We start from the raw sequence: 16,095 nt of genomic DNA, 5'->3' as shown, positions 1-16,095 counted from the left end.
TAGGATTGATGACAGTGGTCTCTGCAGGCCTGGTACTGATGCCTCCTGCTGTTATTACAGTCAGATGGGGTAGTTTGAAGGGTCAAGGCAAAATACTACAGATTCATATCACTGGAAATGACAAAGTATAGCCACTGGGTCATACAACACTATTATGACCCTCTTGCTGTAAATGCAAACAGACAGTAAAATCTGTAACACCAGTATCACCATACCATGAACAAACACACAGCAAGACAACACAGACATGCGCGTATAAAGTTTAAATGATACGAAGAAGGATTTATTTTTCCATGTGAAGACGTGGGTTTGTTGTTTTCAATTTTTATTTTACAATCTATGACAATCTGGCATGTATTTCTTTTTTTCTAGCATATTCCAAGAATGGACATGGGGGAAAAGATTCTTTTTTTATTGCTGAATAGTAAATGAAATACACTTTCACCAACTCGGGGGTGGGGGGATGGGGGCTGGGGGGATCATCTGCTGCTGTTTACCATGCACCCATTTAACCTTGACCACAAGGACATGCAGAGGAGAGGTGTTCAAACTTCTCAAGCGAGGAGAAAACTCAAAAGGAAGAACAGTAGAAACAGAAACGGTCAGAGTCTAGGGGGGTTTGGAAAGGGGAAAGGGATATCACATTTAAACTAACTAGAGAAGCACTGTCTGGTTTTGCATTTCTCAAACATACAAATAAGATCCAAAACGCCAGGGCAGGGAACAAATAGATTCTGGCCTTCAAAGTGCAAGGAAAACAAACAAACAAACAAAAAAACAACAAAACAAAAAGTCTTGGTTTTAGAAAATCTCTATTCCTTCGTGCCATCACAATACTGCAATAGAATAGTTTTAGGACCTAGCTAGTAAATTGCTTATCTTTTTTTTTCTTTTCAACTAGATTAATCACAACTTGTGGAAGTACATGCCGCCCTTTTTTAGAGATCATCTTCATTTTCCTCCATTTATTGGGTCTGGTGTTAGCTTATCTATGCCAGTGATGTGTTCCTTCAACTTTTGACCTGCTCACAAGTCATATTTACCTTCCAAAATGAGGAGGCAATGTGTTGACGGTGGCTTGTTTTTAGCCCATGGTGACCAATTGAAAAACAAATGCTTATGAATTTGTGTACTACAAGCAACACTACTGACAGTGACAGGTCGTGAATGGCAGAGAAGACCTCTCACTTATGCAGAATTAGCTGTGTGCAGTTTGATTGGTTTGGACTAAGAGTGACGGCCATCAGTGAACGTGTAACAGTGACTGCTTCAAAAATGGAGGCGGAGCCATGGCTTGGTATAATTTTTGCATATGAAAAAAATATTTATATGATTTCCTACAATAATAATAATAATCATAATAATAATAATAATAATAGTACATTTACCCTAAAGCTAGTTTGCACTGTTTGGCGGTCTCACTGATATAAGGGGAACTAAACTCAGACACATGACAGGCATCACAGTTTTCCACACAATGCACTATTGTTCTTTCAGAAAATAAAAAAAATGTCATTGAACAGGAGCAAAATAGAAAGTTTGCATATTTTGGCATTTTCATGACCCCTCGGAAGTTTCACAGCTATTTGTCTTGTGTTTGCGTGAGGGTGAGTGTGAATTAGGTGATCCTGCTCCATCCTGAGATGAGAGGGAGGCTGTGACATCTATCAACCTCTGAGGGTCTTCTTCTCTTTCTTTAGACCCCTGATGGAAGAAGGTTGGGATGGGGCTGGGGTTTTGGGGAGGAGTCCTGAGACGCTGTGTGGCTGTCCCTCTCTCACACTTGTTCTCTCTCTCTTGCTCTCTGTCCACCACACTAACAGTATGAATGGTTGGGAATGGAAGGCTAAGCTGGATTGAATGGATGGAACGCTTTTATTTCTGTCTTATCTGCTGCAATCCATTAGTACTGACAGCTGAGGTCAGGCCTGCAGACCTCCCTCCCCCTGCATATCCCCCTTTGGATTGACAAGGCTCTTCAGTGACAAACCTTACGCTGTAGGTAACGCAAAGGAAATCAAGGCAGCTGTAAGCACTTACCAAAACCTCAACACCTACCAGGCATCTCTCTGCACAGTCAGCCAATTTTGAAGCTGTTTCTGCCTTTCAGGGTCTAATGAACCTGACACAAGGTGACAAACCTAGGTCATCTTAAGTCCCATTCGAGTCGGATTTGTTTTACCTGGGGAGGTACTATAACTTAAGTGATTATCAATGAGATCTTTTAATCCAGCAAAAATCTCCAATGTTTGTAGTCGTTTATCTGAGAAGTAATCATTGTGGAGTGAATTACCTTCTGTATTTTACTGGACCAAAGACATTACATCAGAAGAGGAGGAGATTGGTTGGTAACTTACAGCTTATGAAGAAATTATTATTGTATTACTTCATGTATTATAATAAGTACAACCCTCCATTTCAATTATTTATGCAGTTTTTTTGGGTTTACAGGTCTCTCCCCCTTCAAGTATACAGGAACTTTGTGTGATTGAAATCAAGTGTAGAGGGAAATTGCCAAGATAGCCATTGAGGGACAGACTTAACTATAAGGTCTCTAGGTAAACCTGGAGCTCCCTCATTATTTGTAGTCCTGTTTGATTGACCTCAATGTAATATAATAAACTAACAGACATGGCCATGATCTGTGTTGTTATTGTTAGTGAGAGTGTGACTGAAATGGACCCCTATAGTGTTTTAGAGCACTCTTATCTAAGTGTCTCAATTGTAAAACAGAATGATATAGAGGGCACTACAGTTTACCCACAATACACTCTCAATCTATTGTGAACAGCACAGAACATTAATGTTTAACTTACGATTTGTGTCTAGTAGAATTACACTGATGGGTCAAAATAGCCTGAAATGATGTCTACAGCAATTTCTCAAGAGTAAGACATGGCATTTCTTTAAAAGGGATCATTTCAGGAGAAAGTTCTGCTCATACAAGCAATTGATGTTGGCTTGTTTATGCGACTGGTGAATGCTGATACAGGTTGATGAAGTGTCTGAATTCATTTACTGATCCATGAGTTTTTGCGGTTAATTAGTCAACTAAATCGTCTCTCCCTACAGAGCATAATGAAGGAAAAGGGGTCCATTTCGGTCACAGCTTGTGTGCTGCACCAGTTGCCTAATGCTAGTTGCGTACATCTGGGCTATGACATTCAGTCTTTGGTAATAGGGGGGATCTACAAAACAACTTTATACTGCATGAATTGGCCAATTGAATCCCTTAAAACAATTTACAACCTCCCCTGCTAAAACTAACACAGCTCCAATAGTGCTCCAATAGTACTGTGAAACATTTGATAGCTAGACAACAGCAGCATTACTCTCAAAAGCCACACTCCCTCCTAGGCCTCTCCATCTCTCTGAACACATACCTTGCAGTGGTGCGTGGCAGATCTACACACATTTGGTCTGACATCCGGACACAAATCACACACACTTCTCTCCCTTTTCATAGGGAAAAAAAGCCCCCTCCCCAGTTGCATTTGTCTTAGAGCTCCTGTTAGAAAAGCAACATAATCATTGAACATTTGTGTGAATTATATTCTTGTAAACATACACCTTAGTTAAGAGTGGTTTATATTGCATGACGTGTGTGTGATTGGTTGGGGAGGGGGCAATGTCACAGCTCAAATGGTGGGTCAGCTCCCAAAACAACACAACCTGGAAAACAGAAAGGAAAAAAAGGCCAAAAAAGAGATAACAGAACAGTAAACGTGTATAAAAAATGAGGCGTCCGTATAAGAAAGGCTACAAAAAACTCCACTGGCCCTCTGGCATCGGCATACAGCAAAAGGCACCACAATATTACTCTATTTCTTTAAGTTGTGAAAAAATTGGCACGTCTTTTTTTTCTTTTATGCTGTAAATCAAAATGTACATATAAATAGAGTTTTCCCTATAAAAAAGTCTTTGCTGATAACTAGTAGACAACTTTTTTGCTAAAATGAAAATAAATATTTCATTTGTTTAGAATATCTGTTAGTTATATAAAATAAAAATATTTCTTATAGGTGCAGGTCTATAGTTATACACATTTTCGTGGGGGTGGGAGGGTAGGGTGGGCTGTCTCTCTTTTAGTGGGCAGCTCTGTCCGGTTTGGAGCGCGCGTGCGTCTGTCTGCTGCTGCTGCTGCCCTGTGTGCTGGAGCGGGCCGCGTGGCGTCCGGCGGCACTGTGAGGAGTCCGCGTGTCTGAGGCCACGGGGGGCGCGGGCCTGTAGATGGTAGAGGGCTCGGGGATACTCATGTTCTGCATGCTGAGGAAGGGCGTGCTCTCGCCCTCCTCCTCCTCCTCTTCCTCGGAGCCGCTGTCCGACAGACAACTGCGCGAGCCGTAGTCCCGGGGCGGCCGGTAGCCCCTTGGCGCCACGTGCCCGTTCAGTCTGGACCTGCGCCAGCTGCGCCGGCCGCTTCTCTTTGGTTGCTCCAGTGAGGAGGCTGAGGCCGGATACTCCTGCGTGCTCTCGTACTCCTCGTCCTGGGCCGGCAGCTGTGGGCTGGACGGTAGGCTGCCTGGGCTGTCCCGCAGGTAGCTCTGCCGTTGCTGATGCTGCTGACGGTAGGGCTGGTATCGCTGCGCCTCGTGCAGGGGAACCTGGTAGCGCCGCAGCAGCAGTGGATGGTCCTCCTCCTCCTGTGGTGGGGGGTAGGGGGCGCGGGCAGCCGGAGGCAGAGATGCGGCGTGGCTGGCGTTGGGAGATGTGATCTGGAAGGTAGGCACCTGCTGGGGCAGTGAGTAGTGGAAGTCCACTGGAGACAGACGGGCCGGTGTGGTCAGAGCCGACACGTACCTACAGGAGGGGCAGATAATTTGATGACGTTATCAATGTTATTCATCTACAGGTCCAGAGAGCCAGCAGCAGTTCCACACCTGCAGATTCAGGGCATTGTTTTAAGTTTGCGGCCCCTAATCATCATAGTTAAGGTTTAGGGTTACTGTTAGCTAGTTATTATTAGCTTGAAAGCAATTCTTCATACTAAAAGAGATTATCAGTTATTTTAAAATGTTTGAAAAGAATATATTTTCTTCTTTATCATTTTTCAACAAAAAGGCCAAGTATTATTTAGGAACATCATGATGTCAACAACAGCAACTCTAAAGTCACATCATACTCTGAAACTGTAGGTCTAAAACTGACTCTCTGGGTCTGCAGTTGGACACAAAGTTATCTTTCTGTGGACAGTCATTTTTAAATTTCTTGACAATAAAATGAATAGTATAATGTGTAGTACAAATAGTACAGTACAAGTCCAAAAGCAAACAGTACTCAATAATAAATATAGCCAATACACAATGTAATCTTGCTGTAAATGTTATTCATTACATGCCTAGGTATTTTTTTTATATAATGACGTATAAATAATTATGGAATTACATATGTAAATCAATATGTATATGTATGTATATCAACATGTATATTGACATTGCAATATTAACACTAGGGTTGAAATACTGAGGCCTCTCAGGATAAAAGCCCTGAGTCTTCTCAATCACATCAACACTGCACTGATCCAGAAGTGAGAGAGAGAAAGCTGGAAAGAGGGGTTTTCATGGAATAGATACATCCAATGTGAGTCAAATGTTTTCATGACAAAATAAGAGAAGTGCCCCACCAAAAACACACATTACTAAGAGATCAGCCTTGAGCTTTTAGCGTGTGATGAGCACTAAAACTTCTTCTAAGAAGTCTGCGGTGTATGAGTTGATGCAATGTTTGTTGCCCTGTGATGTAAACATGTCCTCCCACATTTGCTGCCGCACTAGGAAAATTAGAGTGTGCGTAGCTGAGAGGCTCACTGGCAAATGAGAAGTTCCACTGCCACTGAAGATTAAAGAAAATCAGCAGTGCCACTATGGACCGCTATAGGGTTTATGCTGTGAACTGCAACATGTGGTCAGATGGATGATCCACTTGCATAGCTCTTTATAGAAGTCTTAGGCCACCTGAAAAAATAGTTTACACATATTTATCTGGGCAGTAAGTGTGCTTTTGCTTTTAAAAACATAGTGTAAATTTAGACTAAACAACAGAAATATAAATAAATTAGATTTAGTAAGCATTACTGCACTGATCTGATTGGTTCAAAGCATCCAATCCATGCATGTTTGTCCACCATATTTGTGTTATTACAATGACCTCCCACGGAGCCTGTGGTGGAGATACTTTTTAGCTGAGAAAAATTAAAAATGTCTATTTGAAACAATATTCACGTCTTCCTTGTTTTACTTTTTTAACATTTTGCAAAACTGAACATTAATGACAAAAAATACAGACTGTTTCAGTTATGGTGCATTAAAGACTAATACAAGGTAAATTAACTGATTGGCTATTCTGTATTGTGCCTCATTAAAAAAGCACCCAGCGGTGAAACAATCCTTATAACTTAAATATGAATAGGTAGAGCTAAACTGGAGTAGCCTAAATAGGTGGGTACATCTAAATGAGTTTGATTACAGAATGATTACAGATATAATTCTTATAATTGTTTTAATGTTAAAGTGATATTTATTGCCTAGTAAACTTTTTTTTTGCTGTAAAAAGTAAGATTTCTGCTCAGTGCTCAGTAATGTATGCTCTTTCCTGTTGGTGTCCGTCACATCAAACTTGGCTACAAGACCCACCAATTTTGCTCAACACTACTGAAGGAGAAATTTCTTTCTTTCACGGCAGAGGAAGAGCAAACATCCTATTTCTCTTATCTGGTCTTATCACGTGGCCTCTGTCGTGTAAATTGGAAAGAGGGCTTGGAGAGCAGTGGCCAGAGATCAGGTTGAGCAGATAAATTCACACTGGCCTGGCCTGTCACAGATGTGCAGGGGGCCTGAAGGCAGATAGCAACATGCGAGAGAGAGAGAGAGAGAGAGAGAGAGAAGGAGAGGGAGAGGGAGGACAGAGCAGTGCACAAGAGACCTGCCTAACCCTCCTGAGATAATGTGTTGTTCAGCTCTTGTTGACTTAATGAACCCCTCACGGTATAAATCCTCCTGTTTTGGCTGTTGCTCGGTGGCGGGGGCGGCTTGCAGGCAAGAGATAACTGTAAATACAGCTGGCCATGGGCAAGCTCCTTTCTGTGCTTCAGCACAAACAGTGTGAATGTGAAGCAATGGGATCAGCCTGACCTCTCTACCCTCACTGAGCCTTTCTCAGAGCCAGCCTGAGCAGCTGTGTGCTGGAGCCCCAGTGCATTGGAGCCAAACGTGCTAACCAAGTGGTCCCCAAGCCGGATCCTAGAGTGCCCCGTCCTGCTAATTTTCAAGTTTTCCCTGCTGTAACACACCTGATTCAACTCATCAGCTATTTAACAAAGCCCTCCTGAGCAGAAGTGGGCGTGTTAGTGGATGTGTTAGTGTTGAGCATAACATGCTACAAAGGCATGCATTACAGTGATGTGAATAAATTTTATTTTTGTAACGAAGTTGTGTAGCCCATTACAGTTATATTACAGTTAATGTCTTATTCAAAACTGCATTATTTTCATTAGTTGTGCATCTTTAAGTTAACAAAATACCTGTGATGCATTTAAATCATGAATTATCTCTAGTTTCTCCATTTTAAAACAGCATCAACTGTTCATTATTTTAATCAACATAACTAGGCAGCTCACGACTTGATTCTATTTTGATTCAGGGTACCAAGATGTGATTATTAAAATTCTTTATGCATCTTGATTTTTAATTTCTAGCCTAGATTATGATGCATCCATATTTGTATCTCTGCAAATAGCATGACTTTACTGAACTTGAATGTAGCCCAGACATGGCTTAAGTCTTATGTCTATAGACCTATAGTGCTGTGAAAAAATATTTGCCCCTCACCCAATTTCTTCGATTTTTGCTAATTTGTCAAATTTAAATGTTTCAGATCATCCAGCTAATTTTAATATAAGATAAAGACCATATGAACATTCATACATTAATGCAGCTTTTAAATGATCATTCCCATTACTGAAGTTAAGACTGATTCAAAACTTATATCACCCATGTGAAAAAGTAATTGCCCATGTGCTGCCTCTGGCTTGCTTCACATTGCCTGATGGGTGCTATTTAATTGATGTTTAGATTCAATAGGTCTGGCAGTTTTCATGCTCAAGTGTGGCTAGTGAAATCAAACCCAATAGTCAACTGAATTAGTTTAACTGGTTGATTTAGTAGTTTATCCAAATATTTATGGACAAAAATCTAGATTGCTTCACATGTTCTTGAGTGGTGCAACAGACTTAGCAATCAACCAAAAAGGTTGTGAGTTTAAACCTCAGCAATGCCACAGCCTTTCAAACTGTGTACCCAAGAGGAAAAATGCCAAGTAGGATTGTGTGATGGAAAGAATAATGGAATTTGTTTCATCTACCTAATTGAAATGCAGAACTAAAAAATCAAGAATCAATTAAGAAGTTTGAGTTGGGTGAACTCCTGCATCCTAAAGTTGTGCCGACTCAAGAAAAGCCATGTAATCAGTTACTACATAATTTTGAGTTACACTGACTTCTCATTTTTAGCAGTATAATAAAGTGTCTAATTTTCATGAGAAATGTGTAGTGCTGTGGACATTATTCACAAAAAAAGAAAAATGGTGTGCAAACATGTTAAAGACTTATTATAAGCTTTCAAGAGAAAATCATGATGCATGAGGAATTATTAGGAATTGAATGCATCTAGGAATTGATTAGTTTTCCAGTAAGTAATGTGTGTGCATGTGCCACTGAATCTTTCTGGCTGTTGTAACTGCAAGATAGCTCAGCAAGATAGAAAGCTATATAGCTATGCACCGTATGTGCCACAGCTACAGGGTAAGGGGGGCTCCCGCACACCTGTCGCTATGTGGAGAGTCACCGAGCGAGTCGAAGGAGTCTCCGTACTGCAGGGGCGGCCGGTGGGGCTCAGGGAAGCCACAGTGAGCGGCTCGCCGTGCTCGCGCCTCCATACACGCGGGACTGCTGCACTTACTGGTCCCCACGGAGGATGACAGCATGCCCGAGGGACAGTCTGACAACACACTGTCCGTTCGCTCCAGACTCCATGTTCTCTCCTCATGTCTGACACAGCAAGAAAAAGAGAGAGGAAAAGAAAGAGATAGAATGACGAAAAAAGCATTTCTCATCATTATAAGAAATGGAAAAGGTAGAAGTGGAGGCCTCGATTTTTGATGTAGAATGTACAGCAAATGTAAATTTAACATAAACATGTAATGAAGTACATGCCATGAATACACTATGAATGTAATTCGTAACTTGCTATGTAATACATTATATAACCAAATAATTGCAAACGAAAAGTCATTTAATATAAATCAAGTAAAAAACACAAATCTGCTTTGAGTCTGGAAGAGGAATCTTTGCTGAAATTCCACATTAGAGCCTGGTGAGGAGAGCGGAGAGGAAGGAATGTTGAGTAAGCGTAAAATAGACAGGACTCAGGTAAAGGGCAAGTGAAGCATGACCTCAGTGCATGGTGAGCAGGGGCCAAAGGCATGAAGTACACACACACACACACACACACACACACACACTCACACACACTCACATACATAATACATCTGCTGCACTGGTGGAATGAAGTATGCTCTGGCAGCTGTACCTGTGTGTGGAGGAGTGGGCTCGTGTGGAGGAGTTGTGGGATCTGGAAGACTGGCGGCTGCCGGAGAATGACGCCTCCGCTCCATGTCTGATCACTCTCTCTGTGGCTGGAACGTTCTTTGAGATATACTGCAACCAGCAGACACATGCTGTCAGACAGGAGAGCTGATCTACAGAAATTCAGACTTAACTGAAAGAGAGAACTATGAATGGGCAAAAGGCCAGAAATATACCCCACGCTAATACAGAAATGCATATGACAATGCTCTGCACTGCAAATTCACAGTCCTGAGGTACTACATACTCAACAAGTGTTCTTACTTTACTATGGGAGTTATAAATCCTAGTACTCATGAGTGCAATAGAGTACCAATTAGTGTCTATACTATACTGGCTATTATTGCAATAGCGACAACAACAAAAAAACTAGTAGATTGTTGAAGAGTGTTGCTTAACTAGGTGCATGGGTGAAAAAAGAAAAGAAAATGTTTTAACTGGGGAAGTACTATAATGTGACCTCCTAATGCCTAGGGTCCTGCATGTGGCCCACACTTTAATTCCAAGCTGCCATAACTACATGCTTTACATGTTAGATTCAGAGCATAACCAAATAATCCACAGAAGTTTCTTAGAAAGACTTAAGTCTGCAGTAACTGCAGTTTTTAATTCTGACAGTAATAATTCCAGAGTGGATTAAGTTCTGCAATTAGCTGAACCCGGTGCTCCCTCTGTAACAGCTGTCCATTTTGAATCAAATTTGTGGTAATGTAAGAAGAAAACCTGCTAATAGACACAACTGTGGACTGTGTTGTTATTGTTATTGAATATGGTGCCTGTTGCATAATGTTGACAGTTATCCAGTCTAATGGTAATTTGTAAATGATACAGATATTTTATCCCATATAAAGTGACTACTGCTGCAGCTTTTAGAACGCAGCTTATGCATTTTTAGATGATGTTTTAGAATGCAAAATGGATTGTGTGATGCTAAAAATGGTTGCATTTGAGCACCTGCATGGGGTATATTTCTGGCCTGAAGGACATACATCTACCATGGGTATTTCCTCAGGGCCGGGGCCCGGATGGTTGGGGCCGTTGGCTAGGTTGCGGTTGGGGTGATCAACGCACATGTTCTGCCGTAGATGATTGTGCATCTTCTTCCTCTGTTTCCTGGGGGGGAGGCTATAGTGAGGCAGCGTCACTCTTTCAGACACCAGCCCGGAATCACACTCATATATATCACATACTCAAAAAGCACTGGATGTCAATAAGCCCAGACATGATACACTCTTAATAATAAATAGGGACTTTAAGAGCTACTTGGAGTGATGCCACAAATGCTTTTCCGTGGACATTTCTTTAAAGAACCATTTTAGTAAATGAGATGAGCAAGCGTGAGGATCCTTGTCACAGTGTAAAGATTCTGTACTAGTTAAAAGCTAATTCCAAGAACAGTACCTCAAAGCCAAGAACCATTTAGGAACCTTTATTTTAAGAGTGTACAAGGGTACTGTACCCCGTTAACATTTGTTTCTTCACAAATTTTTGAGCAGACTAGCTGCTGTGGTACTCACTTGGTTTTGCAGTAGGCCACCACACACACGATGCCCACCACCAACAAAGCCACGCAGATGCCTGTGATTGTCAGGACTCTCTTCTGATACAGCTCCTCTGCCTCTGTACCATACCACAGACAGCACAACCAGAGAACAGTCACTATCCTCTCATCTTCACTTCACAAAAACTACTATTCATCTCCTCACATCCAAACCCTGTTAAACACTTTCCACTGCATGCTGTAATACGAAAACCTCTGGTCTGTCCTTCACCACCTCTTGCTCTTGCCCTGCTAGAACCAGGGCCCTACGTGCACTATCTAGGTGCAGGATGACCCAGGGTCTGCAGAGGAGGCGAGATCTACACACTTATTAGCTGCATGGGGATGAGGGTTAATCACAGCAATGGAACATGCCTAGGCCTCCCCGCTTGTCTCTAATGGGCCAGCTCAGCAGTGGAAAGTGCTTGTGTGAGCCATAATTCGCATCATTACCATGGCTGCGAGGGTGGATGGGCCTATGCTAAAGGGAATCCCTGAAGGCCCTGACGAAACCTGCCTCTCTGATTCCATATAATGCTTCCATCCACTGGAGGGCATTGTGATTCACAGGCCAGCGAAAGTACAGATGACTCTGTGAGTCAAGCCAGATTAATGGAGATTACATAACATATGCAATCAGAGTTGCAGGTCAGGTCTCTAAGTGGTGAAGCTAATTACAGGTTTTTATTTACAGCAACTACAAAAGGGAAAACTTAACTGTCCATAACATTTGCTGAAACTTGAGCACAAACTGAATAAAAAAAAACAAAACACAAAACATAAAAAGACTTCAGCCTTTTGTGTTTTCCTTGAAAATAAAACTTTCAACAGATGGACTTTAACAGAAGAGCAGTTTTGGGCCATGCTACAGGATGGTAAAACATGGGGGGAAGTCTAATAATTAAAAGTGATATCATCCAGCTGTGGTGCGTTCCACACTACAGAGTGGGTTTGAAGGGCAGAGCCAGAGAGGGGAACCAGGGGCTCTGGGGCCTAATTCTGCAGAGTCAATTGTGTACACTCTTTTTTCTGCATCTCTAAACTTCAGTCCACTCTTCAGATAGCCCAAAATTTAAACACAATTTCCAGATAAAGTCCATCAGGTCATTTTCAAGGGAAAACAAAGACTTTAACAGAAGAAAATAATTAAATCAAGAAAGGACATATTAACAGCTTAATTTGCGTGCTAATGAAGTCTGGCATGCTATTTATAACAGAGAATGGGAGGGCAGATTTGAAAGCCTGAAAATAAAATCAAAACAAAACACAGACGGTGTCCAATTTTCAACTGAAGTACAAGACAGCAGCAGGAATCTCAGGAGTGCAGGGAGAGAACGGCGAAAAGGCGCTCTGACATAAAAATATGAGGAAGGAGAGGACAGAGCAGAAAAGCATAGAGAAGAAAGAGAGTAGAGAGTACATAGGAAATTATGGGAGAAGAGAACAGAAGAAAATAAGAGTAGAGACAAACAAAAGAAGAGGCAAAGAGACAAGAAGAGAAGATGCGAGAAGAGATACAAACAGAAGATGAGAAGAGAAAAGAAAAAAGAGAAGGGATACAATGAGGAGAGACACAGAAACAAAGAGATAAAAAAGACGTGACAAGATGAGACAACAGATAATGAAATAAGAGACAAACAGAAGAGATAAAAAGAGAAGAGACAAGATATAATGAGGTGAGACAAAAAGAGATGACAAAAGAGAACAGATGAGAAGAGACAAGAGAAAAGAGATGAGAAGATTAAAATCAGAGTACAGATGAGAAGCCAAGATAAAAGAAGAAGAAAAAAGAGACAAAAAAAGATGCAAAGGGAAGAGACAAGACACGATGAGACGAACAGAAGACAAGATAGAAGAGGAGACGAGAAATAAACAGAAAAGAAAGGAAGACAAAAAAGAGAACAAAGAGAAGAAAGGAGACATGAGAGGAGAGACAAAGGGAAAATACAAGGTGGGACGGGATGAGACAAGAAAAGAATAGCAGAGAGCATGTGTAAAAATGCATGTTAAAAAAAGAACTGGTTCTCATCTGCAGCACTCATCCACTTTCTAGGATTTTTCAAAGATGTGGGAATTCACCAAAGTTAAGCTGCAGTCCAGCATCCACTTCCCATATCAAAGCAAAAAGGATGCAGGTATAATTCAGCAAGCAGGGCTTTACCTAGTATTTGGTAAACAAACCAGGCTTTTTAAAAGAATGACGTCTATTACCATAATCAAATGGTTTCTGAGGAAGCTTTGATGAGGGGACTTGCGTGAGTGAGGATGACGAGCAGGTGACACAACTTGGATCTAAACCGACCAGGTGGAAGGTAATTGCGCTCTTAGCAGTGTTATCCCTACTCTAGTGTACACAAACAAATTCACTTGAAGCTATCTACTTGTAATGTTTACTGTGAGGTAAATAGAGGGCAGCCGAGGCTTACGCACATCAACCTCAACCAATGCTCTTAGTCATTTTCACACACAACATTAAGTCTTCCAATGCCGGAAGCCACCTAGGCAAGTCTGTTTGAAATGATTTAACAACTGGATGCATTTTGAGGCAAGGATGTGATGATTTAGGCATGATGCTAATTACTGTGGTATACACTTCCATTACTTATTCGTCACATTAGCCTTGTAGCTCTGGTGACTACCTAACAAGGTCAGCTTTGGACAATAAACATGTTTTAGCTAAACAACTTTATTCTGAATAAAGAGAAAATTACACATGACTTCTTTTGCCAAAAGATTATACAAAACTTTCCTTGTGGTTCTATACAGGCGCTGAAGTGTCACTTTAACATTTAAGTAGATTCAGCCTGCTGACTGTGAAACTGCTTCTGACGCAGCACTTTGTAAGCGCGGGGAGAAATCTTCTCTGGGTTCATTTAGAGTGAGGAAAAAGACAAAGGGGCCGTTTGAACCCTCCGTCAAGCTTTCCCCAACGGGATGAGGGCTGCAGATACAGATCCTCATGCTGACACCAGGAAAGAGGGGCTATGCTGTAGGCAGCAAGGGCTGATGGACAGATTGATTTGTTAATCAATGTGTTCATTTGCTTTAGAGTCCATCGGAGAGAGAACGGTGAAGGCACGGCAAAGGCAGCAGAGGTCTAAAGCTCTACTTAAGGAAGGGATGGTCCATACCCATAAATTCAATCCCAAGAGACTCTGCCATGACAGAAAAATGACAGTGGGAGGGGGAAAAAACACAAGAGAGATAAAAAGCACAAAGTTTAAGAGAAAGATATACATACATAGGCACATATGAGCATTATGTGAGTGGCGTGAGAAGGCTGGAGACATGAGCAGGGTGAGTCAGGCAGCGAGAGGCACAATGTTGCAGCTGAAAGTTATGTCAACAGTGAGCTGTTAGAGCATGCAGGGGCAGGCAAGCACACCACACGCTGCTCTATAGGCTAGAACGCATTTCTGGATTAACAGGTAGGAGAAGAGACCATGAGGCCTTATGGGGGAAACATGATTATCATCATATACACTGTCAGTCAGGTAGTTGGGTTTGGAATCATCAGTTAGGGTGGGTTAAACATTTTGAAATGCAGTCTGGTTAGTTGTTTCTAGGTTTTTTGTAGTTAACGTAGTTAACATTATATGTGTTATATGGTGTTAACGTGAACGACCACTGTTATTCATTTTAGAACATACATTTTCTCTATGACAAGGTTTAATGTCACATTAAAGGCAAGGCAATTACACTGTATGCAAATGCAAGAGCAATCCAAGAATGCAAGTACATTTGTTACTTTTCAAATCATTTGCATTTTTCTTAAACAAATCTTACCTGTAGGGCGCAATTACAGCTGTAGCATACAATTACAGACATCAACAATCTGACTTACATTTTGGAGTTAACTATAAACTTGTAACATCAGTTAGTGAGAACATGCTGTTGGACGTAGTTACTAGCACACCAACATCATGGTTAGGTATCATCGAGCTCAGTTTTCTTTGCATTTGCAGTAATTTTTCCTAGAATTAGCGCAGTCTGATTTCACATTTTAGTGGCCCTGGACAGCAAGCACAGTTATAATGGCAATAGCAGAGGTATAAAGTACACTCTTAATAATAATGAATAATCAATAAAGTCCCTCAAGCTCATGATAAATTCTAAGACAAGACACATCCATTTTACCTTAACTGCTCATTCTAGCGCACCTATCTATGTAAAAGCAGTTAACACAGTGGTCGTGCGAGGCTGTTACATACCGACAGCCTGAATATGTCTCTGCACTACATTCATAACACATACACTGTGTTTATTAAACCTGTCTTAGGAAGTGCAGCTTGTGCCCATGTCTGTGTGTGTGTGTCAGGCTGAGTGATTCCTGTGGGTTGTTAAGAGAAATTGTCTTTACATTCATATTGTGGGACATTCTGGGTACAGTGAACTGTTGTATTTCTATTCAGATTCACATGGCTTTTGGAGAAAGATATAAATAACTTTCTTTAAACTGCAAGGAGGCCCTCCATGAACTGTAAGGGAATGGGTCTATCTATGCTCCACCCACAAAGGTGTTCTTTCATAGCTGTGAGGTTGGGCAAGCATTACAGAATGTTGAAAAAATGTCATTCAAACCAATGATAAATTGTCATGCACAACTGAGTTTTTGTCTAATTGTGTAAATTTAGAGTGTGGTATTAATTTTGAAGCATGGTATGTATTTGTTGCAATCAAGCTTTTTAGGGGTAGTGACGCAGCAGGGAATTCAGGAAAACAAGCTGCAATTCATGATCTTTTATTCTGCTATCTATAGACATTTTAGTTAGTATTTTATGTTTATTGGCAGGACAAAGATTATTGGATCAGGCATTTATCTCGATTTGTCCATATTACCAGATATAGCTGATATAGAATTCTGTTGAACTATTCTTTCCCGTCCACACAAACTAATACCATTTGAGAAAACCAA

General features: G+C 41.2%; 1 protein-coding gene across 6 annotated transcripts in view; it reads right to left on the bottom strand.

Annotated features, from left to right (window-relative positions):
- Nucleotides 1-256: 256 nt before the first annotated feature.
- The window catches only part of nrg2a (neuregulin 2a), a 124,362-nt gene continuing 108,523 nt past the window's right edge, over nucleotides 257-16,095 (bottom strand). For 2 of the 6 annotated variants that reach the window (XM_037546303.1, XM_017698721.2), the window contains exons 6-11: nucleotides 14,312-14,335; nucleotides 11,158-11,260; nucleotides 10,630-10,765; nucleotides 9,585-9,712; nucleotides 8,819-9,043; nucleotides 257-4,800 (exon numbers count right to left, since the gene is read on the bottom strand). In XM_037546303.1, coding sequence (XP_037402200.1) covers nucleotides 4,086-4,800; nucleotides 8,819-9,043; nucleotides 9,585-9,712; nucleotides 10,630-10,765; nucleotides 11,158-11,260; nucleotides 14,312-14,335 — 1,331 coding nt within the window. In that variant the 3' untranslated portion in view covers nucleotides 257-4,085. The remainder of the gene's footprint in view (nucleotides 4,801-8,818; nucleotides 9,044-9,584; nucleotides 9,713-10,629; nucleotides 10,766-11,157; nucleotides 11,261-14,311; nucleotides 14,336-16,095) is intronic. The other 4 variants (XM_017698719.2, XM_037546304.1, XM_017698720.2 and 1 more) reach the window with 4 other exon arrangements.

This window comes from Pygocentrus nattereri, chromosome 16 (assembly GCF_015220715.1).
Source record: "Pygocentrus nattereri isolate fPygNat1 chromosome 16, fPygNat1.pri, whole genome shotgun sequence".
Taxonomy (NCBI): domain Eukaryota; kingdom Metazoa; phylum Chordata; class Actinopteri; order Characiformes; family Serrasalmidae; genus Pygocentrus; species Pygocentrus nattereri.
This window is presented reverse-complemented; position numbering and strand designations above follow the sequence as displayed.